This window comes from Mytilus galloprovincialis, chromosome 3, assembly GCF_965363235.1.
Source record: "Mytilus galloprovincialis chromosome 3, xbMytGall1.hap1.1, whole genome shotgun sequence".
Lineage (NCBI taxonomy): Eukaryota > Metazoa > Mollusca > Bivalvia > Mytilida > Mytilidae > Mytilus > Mytilus galloprovincialis.
This window is the reverse complement of record NC_134840.1, coordinates 55,869,513-55,887,236: the sequence shown is the minus strand read 5'-3', so window position 1 is coordinate 55,887,236 and position 17,724 is coordinate 55,869,513. Positions and strand designations below refer to the sequence as shown.

Genomic DNA, 17,724 nt, shown 5'->3' with positions numbered 1-17,724 from the left:
CTTTATGTTGATAGTATTCTTTTTTATCCCTCTTAAATAAACCAGTATATTTAACCAAAATATTATTATTATCATGCTAATATCTATTGCAATATAATTTAATGTTTTTCCAGGACTTGTATCTTTACCAGAGAGCTGTGTCTAAAACATATTATGATGATGAATCAACAGACCAGCCAGTATCACTGACTACAGATTTATTAAAATTTCTCAGAGACAAACTTTTGGAAAACCCGTTATTAGGTCATTCTGTCATATGTTCAATATATGCTTGTTCAAAGCATTCACAATACAAGAAAAACAATGAAAACCTTCAGGGGTTATACATTAAAGCAGTTAACATACTTTTGGATAAGATTTCTAATTCTCAGCAGAAAAATCAACAGGAAAATATTGAAAAAGTAGAAAAAGTGTACAAAATTATCTCTTTATATAACCCTGAAGGTAAGCAGTACCAGAACTATCTCCCCATTAGAGAGCTCTTTGCTAGAATCTATGAACTGTCTGTAACATATGACCATCTAATAGACAGACATAAAGTTTTATCTGTGATCATTGGTAGAGAAAATACATATTTAGTGGAGGAGTTTTGCAAGGTGGAATATGACCTTGAACTAAAATACTTTTTAACAACTGCTAGTTACCAGGGAGATGAACTTTCTGAAGAACAAAAATGTCTGTTAACAGTAGTAAACCAGAGAGAAAAGAAACAGCAGATGAGATTGTTATTCCTTATGTGTGTAAAGAAACAGCAACATTTTTTAAAAATAGTTGTGGTATGTGTAATTTATGCATTTTATAATTATGAAAAGATAAAGTGTAGATGAAAATTCATAACACGAAAGACAATATCAATTTTTGAGTGTCTTAAATGAAATAATGGCTGCATTTTATCAACATAACAATTTATTTTGATAGTATGTATCTTACATTCAATACAACATGACAATCTTTTGCTTGGTCAGATATTGTGCTCAGTGTTTTCCAAAGGATATTTTGCACGTTTATTAAAAGAAGATCTTTTCATCAATTTATTTAATTATCCAATTTTAAAGATAAACTACTCTTGACATATTTAAGTTTTAGACATTTGTAAAATACTTATTCATAAAAGTATATTAACAATATAACTTTTTTTGTTCTATCTAACATACACTGTGCTTCAATACTTAAGAATACATAAGGCTTTAATCAACCTTCAATTGATTTGATTTTGTTTGAATACATTTCAGGATACTTCTATAGCTTTGATAAAGACAGGCCAGTTTAAATTATTGAGAATGTTATTAGAACCAGCAGAATTTCAGCCCCTGAAGCCATTTTTACTCCTGCATGGTTGGTCATATTGCCATTCTTGCCAAACTGCTAAACAACTGCTTGATGCATTGTGGAGTGAAGAGGTAATGATTGTTCAAAAATAAGAATTCTTTTTGAGGAATTGGTGCCAGTCTATTGTAAATTCTAACATCACTTCCTTCAAATGCTTTGAGTACACACCTGTGGTAAAATATGAATATATTGCTTGGGCAGTTCCAATTGTACTCCCACGTCATATGCTTTTTAACCGGATTTTTGTGACAAAAATGTCGGTTGATTTGGGGATGTACGGCGGGCGGGTGGGCGGGTTTCAATCAAATGTTGTCCGTGCATTAACTCATGAACCTTTTAACCAAATCTTTTAAAATTTTAATATGTTGTTACTGACAACTAAATGAAGGTCAAGTTCAATAATGTTGACTTTTACCGTTCAGGAGTTATGGTTCTTGAAAGATTGAAAAATGGAGTTTTCAGTCGTGTCCGTGCATTTACGCATGAACTGTTCTACCAAAGCTTCCCAAATTTTAATATATTGTTACTGATGACAAAATGGAGGTCAAGTTCAATAATGACGATTTTGACTTGTACCGTTCAGGAGTTATGGTTCTTGAAAGATTGAAAAATGGTGATACCAGTCGTGTCCGTTCATTTTCTCATAAACCATTCAACCAAAGCTTTTGAAATTATATATGTTGTTACTGATGACAAAATAGAGGTCAAGTTCAATAATGACGATTTTGACTTTTACCGTTCAGGAGTTATGGTTCTTGAAAGATCGTAAAATGGCGTTTCCATTCACGTTGTTGCATTTACTAATGAACCATTCAATCTAAGCTTTTCAAATTTTAATATGTTGATACTGACTACAAAATGGAGGTCAAATTTGATATTGACGATTTTCACTTTTAGCATTCATCAGTTATGGTTCTTGTGATATTGCCAGGACACAAATAAATGTTAATAAATCTGGTTTGATGTCGTTGTGACAGCCTCTTGTTTATGAATGAGCTACCCGATGTCATAGAACGATGACGTCAGAATATAAGCATTTTACAAGAAAATACACACTTGTGACACCGAAAATCATCACAACAAGGAAACGCAAACAAACGATGTTAAAATGTGTTATATAAGCCATTGTTTGTATACATATAAGACAAATTAGTTAAGTTATCATATACAATCATCCAAACCTATTTGAATACGTTATTGTAAATAGTTAAAGCATGTCACATTATCAGTTTGCTCCGTTCTTTTACGTCAATTTGATAGTGCGTTTATTTATGGGAACGGCCAATAATTCCTTCACCTAGAGCGCTTCGATTCAAAACAATTGCCGTATGTGTCCTATTAGAATCAAAATAATTCATGGGGCTTGAATATATCGTGATTTTACCACGGGTTGGCCCTTAATGCTGATATTTTACCCCTCGTTATCACTCAGGGTAAAATATTTGTCATAAAGGGCCAACCCGTGGTAAAATCACGATATATTCAAGCCCCCCTGAATTATTTCTTAAATAATCAAACTCAAATTTTTATGAAATGCTGTTAAGATATATAAGTCATTATCTAGCTGAATTGGAAGATTATTATACCCCCGCTTTAAAAAAGGGGGGGTATATTTTTTTACCTCTGTCTGTCCTTCAGTCAGTCCGCCCTTCCGTCAGTCCGTCCGTCCCATGAATATTTTTCGTCGCATTTTTCTCAGGAACTACAATACAAGGATTTCTGAAATTTGGTTTCAGGGTTTATCTAAGTCAGCTATACCGTGTGATGCGTTTTCAGATTGATCACTCGACAACTTCCTGTTTACCGAACACTTGTATGATTTTACACATGATAGCCAAGTTGAAAATTTTCGTCACATTTTTCTCAGGAACTGCACTACCAGGATTTCTGATATTTGGTTTCAGACTTGATATGAGTCAGCTATACCGTGTGATGCGTTTTCAGATTCATCACTTGACAACTTCCTGTTTACCGAACACTTGTATTATTTTAAACATGATAACCAAGTTGAAAATTTTTGTCACATTTTTCTCAGGAACTACAATACAAGGATTTCTGAAATTTGGTTTCAGGGTTTATATAAGTCTGCAATACTGTGTGATGCGTTTTCAGATTCATCACTCGACAACTTCCTGTTTACCGAACACTTGTATGATTTGACATATGATAGCCAAGTTGAAAATTTTCGTCACATTTTTCTCAGGAATTACTATACAAGGATTTCTGAAATTTGGTTTCAGGATTTATACAAGTCAGCTATACAGTGTAATGTGTTTTCAGATTCATCACTCAACAACTTCCTGTTTACCGAACACTTGTGTATTTTTACACTATTAAAATTATCCACTTGTGGCGGGGGTATCATCAGTGAGCAGTAGCTCGCAGTTTCACTTGTTTGTTATGAAGTTAATTTCTGTTGGTTTATGTTTTCAGTCCTCCTGCTTTCATCCAGCATTACAGACAGGATGTAGTAAACTTGCTTATCAAATTGATCTAATACAATGGTGTCTGGATAAAACAAAGTATGTTTAAAATTTTATTTATTTTGATAAATAATGCTAACCCTGTCACATTTATCACCTCTTATCTCATTGAGCCCTTTTCAGATATTTTGGATCTATTTGATTCAGATAGAGCAGTATATTACAATTGACTAATTAAACATAGTAGTTCTGTAGGCTTTCAGTGATTATTGATTTAGCAAATGGCTGATTAACTCAGGAGTTAAATATTCCTTCACATCATATTCCAATATAAATCCTGTTTTCAGTGCCAAATGAATTGGCTTTACAAAGATAACATCCCTGATCAAACATTTTGATTCACACAAATCCCAAACATTTAACCATTGTATATATATTCATGAATGTAAAGACAAACTTAAGTACTGTAAATTCAGAAATTATTGTCATGTTTTTATTATTGCGAATAATGCGACTGGATGGGTTGCAATAATAAGAACTCACGTTCTGATAACTGAAACATAGATCTGAATGCAGTTTTTTTGGAAATCGCAATAATTTAACTTGTATTTTTGTCCATTCTTGAAAAATCGCAATAATTAATGCACACAATAATCATGATAATTATTGAATTTACAGTAATTAATGCCTACAAAACAAATTATGAAAGCATTAGAACAATACAAGTATTATTTTACTTTAAATATCAACTAAATAAGGTTTTATAATATTTTAATTTTTATTCAGACCACTTGTGGCAGAAGTTTCTTTAACAAATCAGCACCAGAGAGCAGCAGACATGTTTACAGGGTTAGAAAACCATTCTGTCTTGTATGTACTTCATCAGTCTACAAGAATTGCCTCTCTAAATCAGCAGGAAGTCTTAGACATTCTCCAGAAAAGTCCATTAGAAAATGATAATAGTAAGATATGAAATTTGTTCAATATATATAAAAGTATCTGAATTATTTGGCTTAAAGAATTAAGAATTAAGAATCACAGATTAACTACATTGTTGAACTAAATATTCTTGTATTTCATTGAATTATATTTAGGTAGCAATAAACAGTTAGGAAAAAATATTAAAATTTGCCCTCCCCTTTTCATTGCTTTCTTGCAATATTAAGCTTACTATTTGTGTCATGTATGTTCATATGTATGTAATCAGAATCTTCCATAGATTTTATATCCAGTATATAAAATGGTAAAATATAGTTTCTTTTGGGTGTATCCATGGCAACAATCTGCATTTATTTGCACTAAAATCTTGCAAAAAGGGGGGAAAGATGTCACATATTTCCCCTAAATTTGACTAAAAGTAGAATTTCAATCGCTTGAAGTAATACCTTTTCTGAAGCTTTACATATATCTTTCAGTGAATCCAATGAAAATCATATATCTTTCATCTCATTTTTTGTTTAAAATTGTGTCAAAAACTTCGTGTAGAAAAAAAGTGTTTGTAAACATTACATTAATTTCTGGACTGATGGCTGGTCTAGCTATGAAAATACGGAGAGTCAAACAGAAAATAGCCAATAAAACATGTAAAAAATCATCTTGATGATTTTATAAACCCTCTTTGAATGCTAAATTAGTACTCAGCTGTCTAAAAATGAATTTTATTACACAATAACTTTCTTATTTGAAAAATCCACCTGGGCCAAAATGCAAAACTGAACTCCTAACTGTGTATAGCTACCTTAGATGAAATTACTGTCAAATGAAGTTCCAAAAAAAAAAGCTTGGACCAGTTTAGAAATTGTAAACATTGAATAGAAGTCTTCAGATGATTAATGAAATTAAAACCAAACAAGTGGTGCAATTTTTACCTTTCCATTTAAAATGAAGAATATAAACTGAATATAAAATGAAATGTTAGTAACATTTTAGTAAAATACTGTTTGTTCATATGAGAAAATCAACATTTTAAAATATTTGCATTTTTCATTTTTACTCACAATGGTTAAGCATTAGAAAAAAAGCTTTTTCAGAAAATGGGAATAAAAACCACAGAGACTTGCTGGCTCAATTTGACTGTGACTTCTATAAAGTGATGTCATAAGTGAGATTTGTCAATTTTTTGCAAAAATGGGGTAATTGTAAGAACATACTGGCTTAATTAACATATAATGAAAGTGTCTAGCTTAAAAAAATTGTCAATACACAAATATGTTATAGACTTTGTACTGTTTAAAATCTTCCAGGCAAAAGTTGTACTTTATATTATTTCTAAGCATGTACAAATCAAATAGTCAAGACTTTGCTCTGTCCTTTTCTACCTACTAACAGCTATATAACTTATGAAAAGGATATATTTTTATCAAAGTACTATTCCATCAAAGTTCATGTAGCATATACACGTAGCTCTGAACATCTGAGATAGTTTGAGATATATTTGATTTTAAGGGGGCTCGCGGGTCTAAATGATTTTTTTTATTTAATATAGGATTTCTCTATATTTTTCTATAAATGAATTTTATCTTATACTTAATAGAAAAATGAAATAAAAAAATGGGGTCACCGTTCATTTACGCTCACAATCTGCTTTCGAAAGAAGCATACATTTTTGTTAATGTCCTTTTTTTCTGTTGAACTAATAGGAGAAATAAGGGTAATATCGAAATAAAAAAAGAACTAAATTACAGAAATCACTAAAATTTTACAATTATTTAGTTTATGTACAGCTTATTCGAAAACAACAATAAAAAATATAGGTCACCGATGAGTTAAAAAAGATATTTTAATTTTATTGCCAAAAAATGGCATTTTTTGCACCAAAGGGAGATAATTTGGAGCTTTTTAAGTGATATCTACATTTTAAAAGTCTGCTGGGGACAACACGAATTGATTTTTTGGAATGATTTTTGTACCACATGATAAAGTAACAACTACTTAAGGTAATAAATAAAATCTGTAATGAAAAATTAATGTTTAATTTTTTTCTAAAAATCTTATACCCGCGAACCTCCTTAAGCCAAATTTAGCCCCAAAGCCTACCTAATTCTTTGATTTACAGTATCAATACTCATTTTTTATCTCACCTGGCCCGTCATCGTCCTCATCGTTAACTTTTACAAAAATTTTTTCCTCTGAAACTACTGGGCCAAATTTAACCAAACTTGGCCACAATCATCATTGGGGTATCTAGTTTAAAAAATGTGTTCGGTGACCCGGCCAACCAACCAAGATGGCCGCCATAGCTAAAAATAGTACATAGGGGTAAAATGTAGATTTTGGCTTATAACTCTGAAACCAAAGCATTTAGAGCAAATCCCTCATGGGATAAAATTGTTTATCAGGTCAAACCCTATCTGCCCTGAAATTTTCAGTTGTATCGGACAACCAGTTGTTGGGTTTCTGCCCCTGAATTGGAAATTTTGCTGTTTTTGGTTATTATCTTGAATATTATTATAGATAGAGATAAACTGTTAACAACAATAATGTTCAGCAAAGTAAGATCTACAAATAGTCAACATGACCAAAATGGTCAGTTGACCCCTGAAGGAGTTATTGCCCTTTATAGTCATTTTTTACCAATTTTTCTTTTACAAAAATCTATTTCTCTGAAACTATTGAGTCAAATTTAACCAAATTTATCCACAATCATTATTAGGGTATCTAGTTTAAAAAATGTGCACGGTGACCAAAACAACCATTCAAGATTGCCATCATGGCTAAAAATAGAACATAGGGGTTAAATGTACATTTTGGCTTGATAACTCTGAAACCAAAGCATTTATAGCAAATCTGACAAGATTAATTTGTTTATCAAGTCAATATCTATCTGTGAAATAATTTTCAGATGAATTGGACAACTGGTTGGTGATTTTTAAAGAAATTTTTGATTTTGGTTATTATCAAGAATACTATTATAGATAGAGACAAACTGTAAACAGCAATAATGTTCAGCAAAGTAAGATCTAATAATAAGTCAACATGACCACAATGGTCAGTTGACCCCTGAAGGAGTTATTGCCCTTTATAGTTAATTTTTAACAATTTTCAATAATTTGGTAAATTTTTGTAAATTTTTTCAAAATACTTTCCTCTGTATTTAAAGGGCCAAGTCTATATAAATAGATGAAAATTGTAAGTAGCAAGAATGTTCAGTAAAAGTAAGATCTACAAACACATCACCATCACCAAAACACAATTTGGTCATGAATCCATCTGTGTCCTTTGTTTAATATGCACATAGACCAAGGTGAGCGACACAGGCTCTTTAGAGCCTCTAGTTTTTTTTTTATATTTAAAGGTGGAGGAACAAGATCAAGGGTGAAAGCTGTGACCTTTGCAGAGGACAAAGAGGAAAAAACTACTGATAAAGAGACGGACCAGTCATTAGATATAAACATTGAGCGTTGGAGAGATATATCTATATTTAGCGGTTACTGTGCTGTGAAGAATGTGATGGATGCAGTTTATTTCTGTATTGATTATTCAGATGGTAAAATGACCAATCCTATTCAGAGAAAAGACTATCGCAGTCACAGTATACTTTCTAATTCTGATGCCAGTAGTGTTCAGTCTAAAACATCAAGTGAATTCATCAAATCAAATTTTCAGAATATTTATACAAAAAATGTTTTTGAAAAATTAAAATCAGCTTGTGAATACCTCTCAAAACTTCAACCTCTTACCTACAGAGTAGAAATTATAGAAGATATTTATTCTCTTTTGTTTGTTAATCATGAATGTATTCAGGAATCAGCTTTTTATGAAGAATTTGATAGTGACGAAGACTTTAAGGAAGATGATTATAGGAGAAATAATGCAGAAGAGAATTCTCGCATTAGTACTTTTTCTGAAGATAGTTTGACATCACCAGAGCCTGCTTCCCCAAGAAATGAAAAAAAAGTATTTGATCTCACAAATGATGAGCTTAAAAGTTCATTAGCAGGCTCTTATGATGAGCCATTTATGGAAAGACATCCCAAAAAAGTGGATAAGATTAAAAAAATAACCTCTAATTATAATGGGTTTACAGATTCAGATAACCTGCAGAAATTGGGCAAAAACAAAACTGAAATTTCAAAAAGGAGTAAAGGCATGTACAATAATAGAATAACAGAACCAACATTAGAAAACCGTGCTTGTGAAAATGACAGTACATTTAGTACAGATAGTTCACTTGGTTTGATCAGTGTTGGATTTTTGAACAATGAGTATTTGGTTCGTGATATTCTAGACATGCTTAAAGATGCATTATTAGATTTGGAAGGAGCTTTGTTTCATGTTAGAGGCTCATACTCTGAAAAAAGTAGTTCTTCAAAAAAGTCTTCTAAAAAACAAACTTGCAATAAAATCATAGTTTCTATAGAGGAACCATTAACAAACATTGTACAGTGCAGTGTTACTAAGGAATCCTTACAAACTAGGATAAGCTCATTAAGACATTACATTCATGAAGCTAATTGGAAATATCAGTTAGTTTGTCATGAGAAAATACCAAGGGAACCAGGTGAAGTTCTGCTAGAACCAATTGTGGTTTCTATGGGAATACATGAAGAGGAGATATGTACAGATTTGATTGGACAAAAAGAAAGAAAAAGAAGATTATCAGAGAGGAGTCAAAAATGTAAGATACCACTTCAATGAATATACAATTAATTATGAACATAAATTTTAAATGTTTCCATCAATTGAAAAAGGAAAAACTATTATGTATTTTTGTTGTAATTTTTTGCCAAATGAAAATAATTATTGTTTTTAATTTTAATGCACTGCTTAGTTGTCGGATTTTTTCAGTATACAAAACACCTAGTCCTTTACCCCCATTTGAGAGTGAATCACAAGGTGGAGACAGTGGTAATGATGGTGGACGTATCATTAAGAGAGCAAGGTCAAGAAGTAGAGGTCGTAGTTTGTCTAAAAGCAAATTTCCTGCTGGAATTATCTCCCTTATGTTGTCATCTCCTGAGACCTTACTGATTATGTGTGTGCAAAGATGTAACTATAACCAGGCATCACAAGTTACAAAGGTAATATTGCTCAAGATTATATGACCTTTTTATTAAAGGATTTAGGTACCTTAACAGTTTTGTATACTCAGTCATGATCTTTTATGATATTGGATATTGGATATTGGTTAAGGTAAGCATTCTCACATTAATCCTTGAGCATTGCAATCAACTTAAAACTTCTTAAATATATAATTCTGTTTGAAGGAAATGTGCTGTTTTAAATTATGTTTCATACTTCCACAGAAAATCACACAATCGTCAACTGAAACAAGTACCTTGTTGCTTTCAGGAAATAATACTGATTACTGTATTTGTGAAGTGAGTACAATCTGAAAAAAAAAACAGATAACCAGTAACGGAAATTCAAGCTTGATTTTTGCTGATGGATATCCAAGTGATTTTAGTTTAAAGGCCTTACTTTGAACATTCTGGAAAAAAGAAACTGCTCAAATCTATATATTGTTTTAATGCCTTTTCATGCTATTGTTACAATAGTAGATCATATCCTTAAAGTGGTTTGAAGTAATTACAGTGTGCTTGAATATGATTTATATTATAAATTTTTTATATATCTTATAGTTGATGAAACTTGAAGATAGGCCAGAAGCTGTAGAAGTCAGTTTTGCTCAACGTTATGCCTCTGCTGTTAAAAAGTTACACAGTCTCAACTTAGGGTTACAACGGACAGCACCAGCCAATCCAGGAAAACTTAGTTTGAAAGCACTTGGTTCTGTTGCCGCTGCTGGTGTAGCTACTGTATCTGTATCAAGTGTTGCAGATGAACTGTTATCTCTCCAAAAATTACCCAAAATACCTCATCCAAAATGTCAGGTTGTTCAAACATCTAAGTTAGACAGATGTTTTAAACAAGAGAACTGTCCATCTATGATATTATTTGACCTTTTATGCACAGGATGTAGGTCATGGGAAATGTGCAATAACATGATTGATGCTATAAGGTCAAGGAGAACAAACAATGGCTCAGAAAAATCTGATTATAGAAAAACGAGATCTCATTCAGAGAGAGGAGATAAAGTATCACATCGATTGAAAGATTTATGGGAAATTACTGAACAGTTTGAAGTTTTACTTCAACTTGGTTTGGATCTTGATGGACATCAAAAACAGTTTAACATAAAGAATGTTCTTCATACATTCTATAAACATAGCATACAAGCTCTACTGAAAACAGCTACTATTCCAATATATTCTGAAAATGCCAACATGTATGCTAAACTTCTAACAGATTTGAAATTTTCCATCGATAAAGTTGAACACGTGTTTCAGATATATGGGAAACTTCCTTTAGAAGGACAGATACATAAATCTCCTAAGACTAGTCCATACTCAAGTCCTAATTCAAGAGGTAGTCCAAGAGCATCTCCTTCAAGTCCCAATTCAAGAGGTAGTCCAAAAGTATCTCCCTCAAAAAGTGGTGATGCATTTTCTTCTGATAAACCAGTTATCCACAATGCCATGAAGAACTTAATAGGAGTACTTCAGAATGATTTGCCACCAGGTGGCCTTTATCGTTTGTTTGTGAGGTAACAATTTAGTATCATAAATTTATTAAGCTTTTTATTAGTGAAATAGGATACTCATTACAGTAGAGTTAATATATCTGTTTACCTAATGTTACCAAACTTATCTTGACCAATGCTTGATGTCCCTCTGTATCTACTTTAAAGATGTATTAGGGTACAGCACTACTTGGTTGTTCATTAATCATAGCAGATGTTGCTAAAAATAAAACATTTAAAAATTAAGCTTTTTAACTGATATCTCTTAAACTAAGCAGTTAGGGGTAAAAATGATGTGTAGGTCACAGTTTATTAACTTTTATAATAAAAATTGGACATTCCATTTAGGAATTATTGCTCTTGAAATGTCAATTTGTTTTTTGAAATTTCACAGTTTTTTGTATTTACATGCTATATCTTAAAAACTACAACAATTAGAGAGAAATTCTTCAGGAGTTTTAAAATATGCACAGAATAAGATCTTAAAATAAATCAACTTGGCAGAAATTGTCAAACGAACCGCCTTTCATATATATCATTATTCTCAATAAACCATATACATAGGTATAGAGAAGACAATTATGTACAATATTTACAACAAGACAGAACAAACAAAATAGTTGCTAAGACAATATATGAAGTCCATTTTAGCCAGGAGCACATACACCTGTGTTAATAATCTTTATGAATTTACATAGTTTAATCAATTCTGATTTGTTTTTTGAAGAGATAATCTGTTTGTATTTGACAATATTTGCATTTTTTTAATAATAACGTGACAGACAATGTTTCCTGTTTTCTTCAAAGTATTTACATTCTAATATATAATGCAATTCATCACCAATATCATTTTTATTACATAGAAGATAAATTCTATTTTTTCTAACTATATTGTTCCATCTACCCTGTTCAATAGGGAGCTTGTGATTTGTGGTCCTAAATTTTCGCCTTGTCTAACCCTGTTACTACATGGGAAGAAATCAGATAAGGCATTGTTATATGAAATACATGACTTTGTACCTTGATACATATTTACAATTACATTATACATACATCCATTCATATTATTTAAAAGCATTTTGTACCACAGTGCATCTCGCCATATCGTGTCAAAAGCCTTTTTGAAATCGACGAATGCACAATATAGTTTTTTTCTTTTTTAACTTTAAAATTTCAAACAATGTATGAATCACAAATAAATTATCGGTTGTTGAATAACCCTTTCTAAAACCACATTGGCTTTTGTTTAAAATCATGAATCCTTCAGAGAAAAGATTTAGTCGCTTGCATAAGATTGCGGAAAAAAGTTTCCCCATACAACTTAAAATGGTAATTGGTCTAAAAATTTTGGGGTCCAACTTGCTACCTTTATTTTTATAAACAGGCTTAATGTAACCAATCTGAATCAGCCAACTGTCAGGTATAATACCAGTGCGAAAATGTTTAGTCTTTTTTGTCTTCTTTTAGGAAACTTTAGTTTAAGATAAAGAGAATCTTTCCACAATGTTCAACAAAATATGACCTTTAAGTAAATCAATATGGATGACCTTGTAGGAATTATTGCCCATGAAAGTTGATTTAAATTATTTTGCTATGAAGAAAAAAAATAATATCGAAATGGCATATTTTATACTAGGTGTGCAATTCAGGCACATGGGAGCCTCTTTTTTCATCCCTTGTCAAAGTAAAATAAGATGGCAATCTCAATCTTTAACTCTGACAAATTTGAATATAAAGAGATTTTATTTTTATATTTTTATGATTAATAGGACTACTACTAAAGAAAATGTAACCAACAGAGACTACCTACAGAATTTATATGACCATTTGAAAGGCTTAGCCATTGTTGTAGCAGAGAGTGAAGCAACATCTAAGGGTAAGTTTTGCTTGTACAGGTATACAGTATTTTTTTCATTTCCACTATTGTGAATCTTAGAATTCCTTTGTCAAACGGCCAACAGTTATTGTGCATATTATTATATGATTAAGTAATAAACAGTTGAAATGTATAACAGAAATTTTTGGTTTTGTGTCCTTGGGTTGCTGCCTTATTTGATAATACACCTCATCTCAGTATAAACATATTCTACACTACAGTATTTATCAGCCAGGAATTATATATAAGCAATACAAATTGAAAAAAAGATCCCTATTATTAGTGATGATAAGGGGCTTTATATATCCTTTGTTGTTTGTACTATTTTCATTGAATGTTATTAACATTGTTACAATGTACTGTCATATTATTTCAGAAAATTTTGCGTTACCAAAGAATTATTTTAAGATGTTAGATGAAGGACCAATCTCTACTTTAGGAAGACTGATGTTTTCAAAGAAGATACCACCATACAAGTAATACTATCTATAAAAACACTGCAATGTAAACATTGAGTTATAGGCAAGTTGTGCCTATTACTATGTGTCTATATTCAAGCATTATAAGCAAAGAAGGAGGGAAGATTATATTCCTCATAATACATGTATAAATAACTAAAATGGAAATTTTAGGAAAAAATAAAACTGTTATGGTGAAGAGTTATTGATCAAAACTGACAATTGTTATATTAAACTATTTTACTGTTCATGAGGATTATTTTTTCAGTATACATTCATTTCCAAAAGCAGTAAAATAGGTTAAATGTTTACATAATTAATCATGATACCAACACTTTTTTGTATTAATATGGTTACAGATCAGATTTTTTTATTAGTTTTGTTTCTACATTCATCTGAGCATTTTCAAAACATTTCAGAATTTTGTGTTTTTTACTGTAATCTGTTTCAGATTAGAAAGAGTGGCAAAGAAACTGAGTTTAAACTTAAATCATATAATAGTACACAGCTGTTGTCCGAAGATCCCCAGTAAACAGCTGCCGGCACTGACATCAGGGTTCAGACTCAATAGTATGTACTATTAAGACATATGACTTCATTTGATATATAAATATACATTTGAATATCTTTTCCATTGGACAGCATTATAGAAAATAAAGATTAAAAAATGTACAATTGCAGGTCAAAAACTCAGACCAAATGCAAACATTTGTCAGTGTTTGGTACTTCTGTGTTGACATTAGTTATCATAATTATGGTCATAATTATAAATTAACTGTTTACCATACTTTTTGGGTTGCTTTAAAGGAAAAAAGATAAAATTATGAATCAATATCATGAATATAACAGCATATTCTCTATTCTAGTCATAATTTTATAAACAAAAAGAAATAATCAGATAGTATTGAAATGCATCAACAATGATTTTATTTCTAGAAGTAATTGTAAAAGGTTCACACATGGTGATGAATCAACTAGTTCCATTCCAGCGAAGAAATACTGTCAGTAATCCTGAACCAGTGGTTAGGGAAATCATGACAAAACTGGTATTCCTGATGAAAGGTTGGTATAGGCAATCTTAGTTTAGATAGTATTTCATCAGAAGGAAAGATTGTAATGTGCTGCATTGATCATTTTGGGGCAAAGGATAGTTTTGAAAAACTCTTCACTTGAATCCATCTCTTATTGAAAAATGATTCAATTTGTGATTATAATACATCTTTTTAAGAAAGAAATCTTTTCACGAAAGGTTTGTTTAGCCATCCATTACTCGTAACACTGAAAATATTTTTTTTTAAATTTTGATAGAATTTTTTTAGAAAATTTGATAAATCCAGTTTTTAGATGTATGTTTAAAAAGATTGGAAGTTGCACCTATTGCTTTAATTTACCAGCATGAATCAAAAGAAGTATTGAGGACACATCAGTGAGAAACATACCTAACAACATTTTAAAAAGCAGGGGAAAAAAATCTAGTATGTTTCTGAGAAATAATTAGATATTAATAATCAGGATTTTTTTTTATGTGATTTAATATTAAAAGTAAAATCATTTATTTTCCAGACATTGCGAGGCAGAACAATGCAAAAGGAATATTTGAAATATCAAGTGCAAAAATGATGATAAAGACAGCAGAGTTTGCTGACATCATCAGCTCTACACAGAAGTTGAATGGAGCAGATCTTGATAGACTACAAACAAAGGAGGAAAAAGTGTCATTCTTTGGAAATGTGCAAAATCTCATGTTTATTCATATGTGTTTATTTTTGATAGAGGAAGCTGTAACAAAAATGGTAAATATTATTTGAAAAAGAAAGTTTCATTAGCAAATCACACGGTTATGAAATTAATCTAAGACAAACTTTTACTTCATTTTTGAATGGGTTCATTTATTTTTGAGATATTTAAAAAATACAAAAGACTTAATCTATGTTGATAATAAAATATGTAGCTAATTGTTTAGAATTAGCTTCTGATTTTCATGTTTAAATGATTTACAATTGGAACTAATAAAGCTAGATTTTGTAGTAATGGCTCAATTAAGTTAAGCATAAGCAAATGTCATAAAAAGGAATAAATGAATATGATAAAGCATACTTAGATTAATTTTTATGATGCAGAACAAAAACAATGTAGAGATACACATGACAGTATTTAAAAGACACTCAAAATGTTTTTGAGTTTTCACTGTTCACCTTAATATAAAATTATCACAATATATTTATGTATTTATTTTTGCAATTTAATAGGAAGAAATTTATTGGAAGCGCTTCATTCTAAAATTGTACGCATGGTCAACGCTTTTACAACCCCATAAAGTTACAAAAAGAAGCATTCAATACTTATAATTACATTTTTTAGCTATGATCATGAAAACACGAATTTTATATATTTTATTATTTAATTCACCTGTGCACTTTATTGTTGGAGCACGTGTTATCATGAATGAAAAGTTGTATTGAGCAATGCAACTGCTTACGGAATAACACGTGATGTGCAGTTAGCCAATCAGAATAACATATTACATGTATAATGAAACATACATCTAATGTAATTATTTATTTTTGCAATTTAATAGGAAGAAGACAATGAATCAGGGGGAGATAAGTCAGCTATATGTTTTACTGATTTAAATCTGATTGATCAGCTGTTACATCTCAATATGTTCAGTTACCATCTTGGTCAGATGGGTAATGTCAGGTCTGTTTAAACTTCATTCATTAAAGCATCATTGGTCCTTTAGAAATTGAAATAAGAAAACAAAACAAATATTTTCATGTTTGCATTTGGAATGGTCAATTATCTACAAGCAATAATAATGGGAGATTCTCTAATTCTCTAATTTGGTTGTGGTACAATAATAAAAGCAAAAAATTAAAAGCAAGTTACATTATTGGGATTTTCCAATTATATGTACATTGTCTGAATTTATAGTATACTCAATATTTTTCCATTTAGTTTATTTGATGTGAAGTATTTGATAAACAGAAATGGACTGTTACCACCATCTAAATGGAATGGTCTGTTGGAAAACAGGATATCAGGTGAATATATTTGAAAATGCTACACTCCACTCAAAATTTGTAAGAGATCTGACAGCTTTATTTAGAAATTTAGAAGTTTAAATTGATGTAAATAATACGACATAAAGTGTAAAACACATATTTTTTTTTTATTACTTTACCATATGATAATAAAATTGGTAATGGAGATGGGGATTGTGTCAAAGGGACAACAAACCGACCATAGAGCAGACAACAGACGAACATGTTTCTTGCAAAAAATCATCTAATATGTGATAACATTTAAGTCTTAACATTTTGACTAAAATCAAAGAAGACAAATTTTCATAAATTTAAAGTGACAGCATACATATTGTGTTGACATGGACTTTGTTTGTACTGATATCCATCGTTTCAATGAAAGCAATAGCATAAAAATCACATTCTGATAACCAAAATGGAAAGTAATAAATCCAGTAATAATTGTATTTGTTAGTACAGAAATTTTCATTTTTACCAGTAAAAACCTTTTATTAATCCTGAGACACTTGGTAAATGAATTTTCCCTAAAGCAAGCAAAACATGTTTAATAAGCTGAACTATGTGCTATCTACTACTTTGGTTACTCATTGATGCTAAGCAATATATTTGTTTTTCAGAACTAGACATTGAAGATCCTTGGAACAGATATATTCCTTCTCCAGACCCTAGAATACTGTTTGTAACAACTAACTGTACAAATCATTCACCTGCTGTTCAGGTCAGTACATATAATATTTATGCCCACTCTGCTGTATCATTTTTTGAGGGTTTGTGGTTTATGTCCTTTTATTCAGTTGTATGCCAGCTGGGCATTTATTTTATTTATGCTAACTTAGCTACATAAAAGTTTTGTTCATCCCTATTGTGTTCTTGTACTAACTGCTTCTCTGCTCAGAACATTTATATTTTTATGCCCCACCTACCACCTACTATAATTATGTTTTCTGGTCTGTGCTTATGTTCGTTCGTCCGTTTGTTCATTCATATGTTTGTTCGTTCCTCTGTTTGTCCCGCTTCAGGTTAAAATTTTTGGTCAAGGTAGTTTTTGATGAAGTTGAAGTTCAATCAACTT

At 30.9% G+C, this 17,724-nt stretch overlaps 1 protein-coding gene across 2 annotated transcripts in view; it reads left to right on the top strand.

The window, feature by feature from the left end:
* The window catches only part of LOC143068375 (uncharacterized), a 62,510-nt gene that overhangs the window by 5,121 nt on the left and 39,665 nt on the right, over nt 1-17,724 (top strand). For both annotated transcript variants that reach the window (XM_076242379.1, XM_076242380.1), the window contains exons 4-18: nt 114-776; nt 1,233-1,400; nt 3,763-3,851; nt 4,539-4,714; nt 8,047-9,369; nt 9,540-9,772; nt 10,334-11,298; nt 13,044-13,150; nt 13,527-13,626; nt 14,060-14,178; nt 14,545-14,670; nt 15,172-15,401; nt 16,187-16,308; nt 16,567-16,652; nt 17,270-17,370. In XM_076242379.1, the coding sequence (XP_076098494.1) occupies nt 114-776; nt 1,233-1,400; nt 3,763-3,851; nt 4,539-4,714; nt 8,047-9,369; nt 9,540-9,772; nt 10,334-11,298; nt 13,044-13,150; nt 13,527-13,626; nt 14,060-14,178; nt 14,545-14,670; nt 15,172-15,401; nt 16,187-16,308; nt 16,567-16,652; nt 17,270-17,370 (4,608 nt within the window). The remainder of the gene's footprint in view (nt 1-113; nt 777-1,232; nt 1,401-3,762; nt 3,852-4,538; nt 4,715-8,046; nt 9,370-9,539; nt 9,773-10,333; nt 11,299-13,043; nt 13,151-13,526; nt 13,627-14,059; nt 14,179-14,544; nt 14,671-15,171; nt 15,402-16,186; nt 16,309-16,566; nt 16,653-17,269; nt 17,371-17,724) is intronic.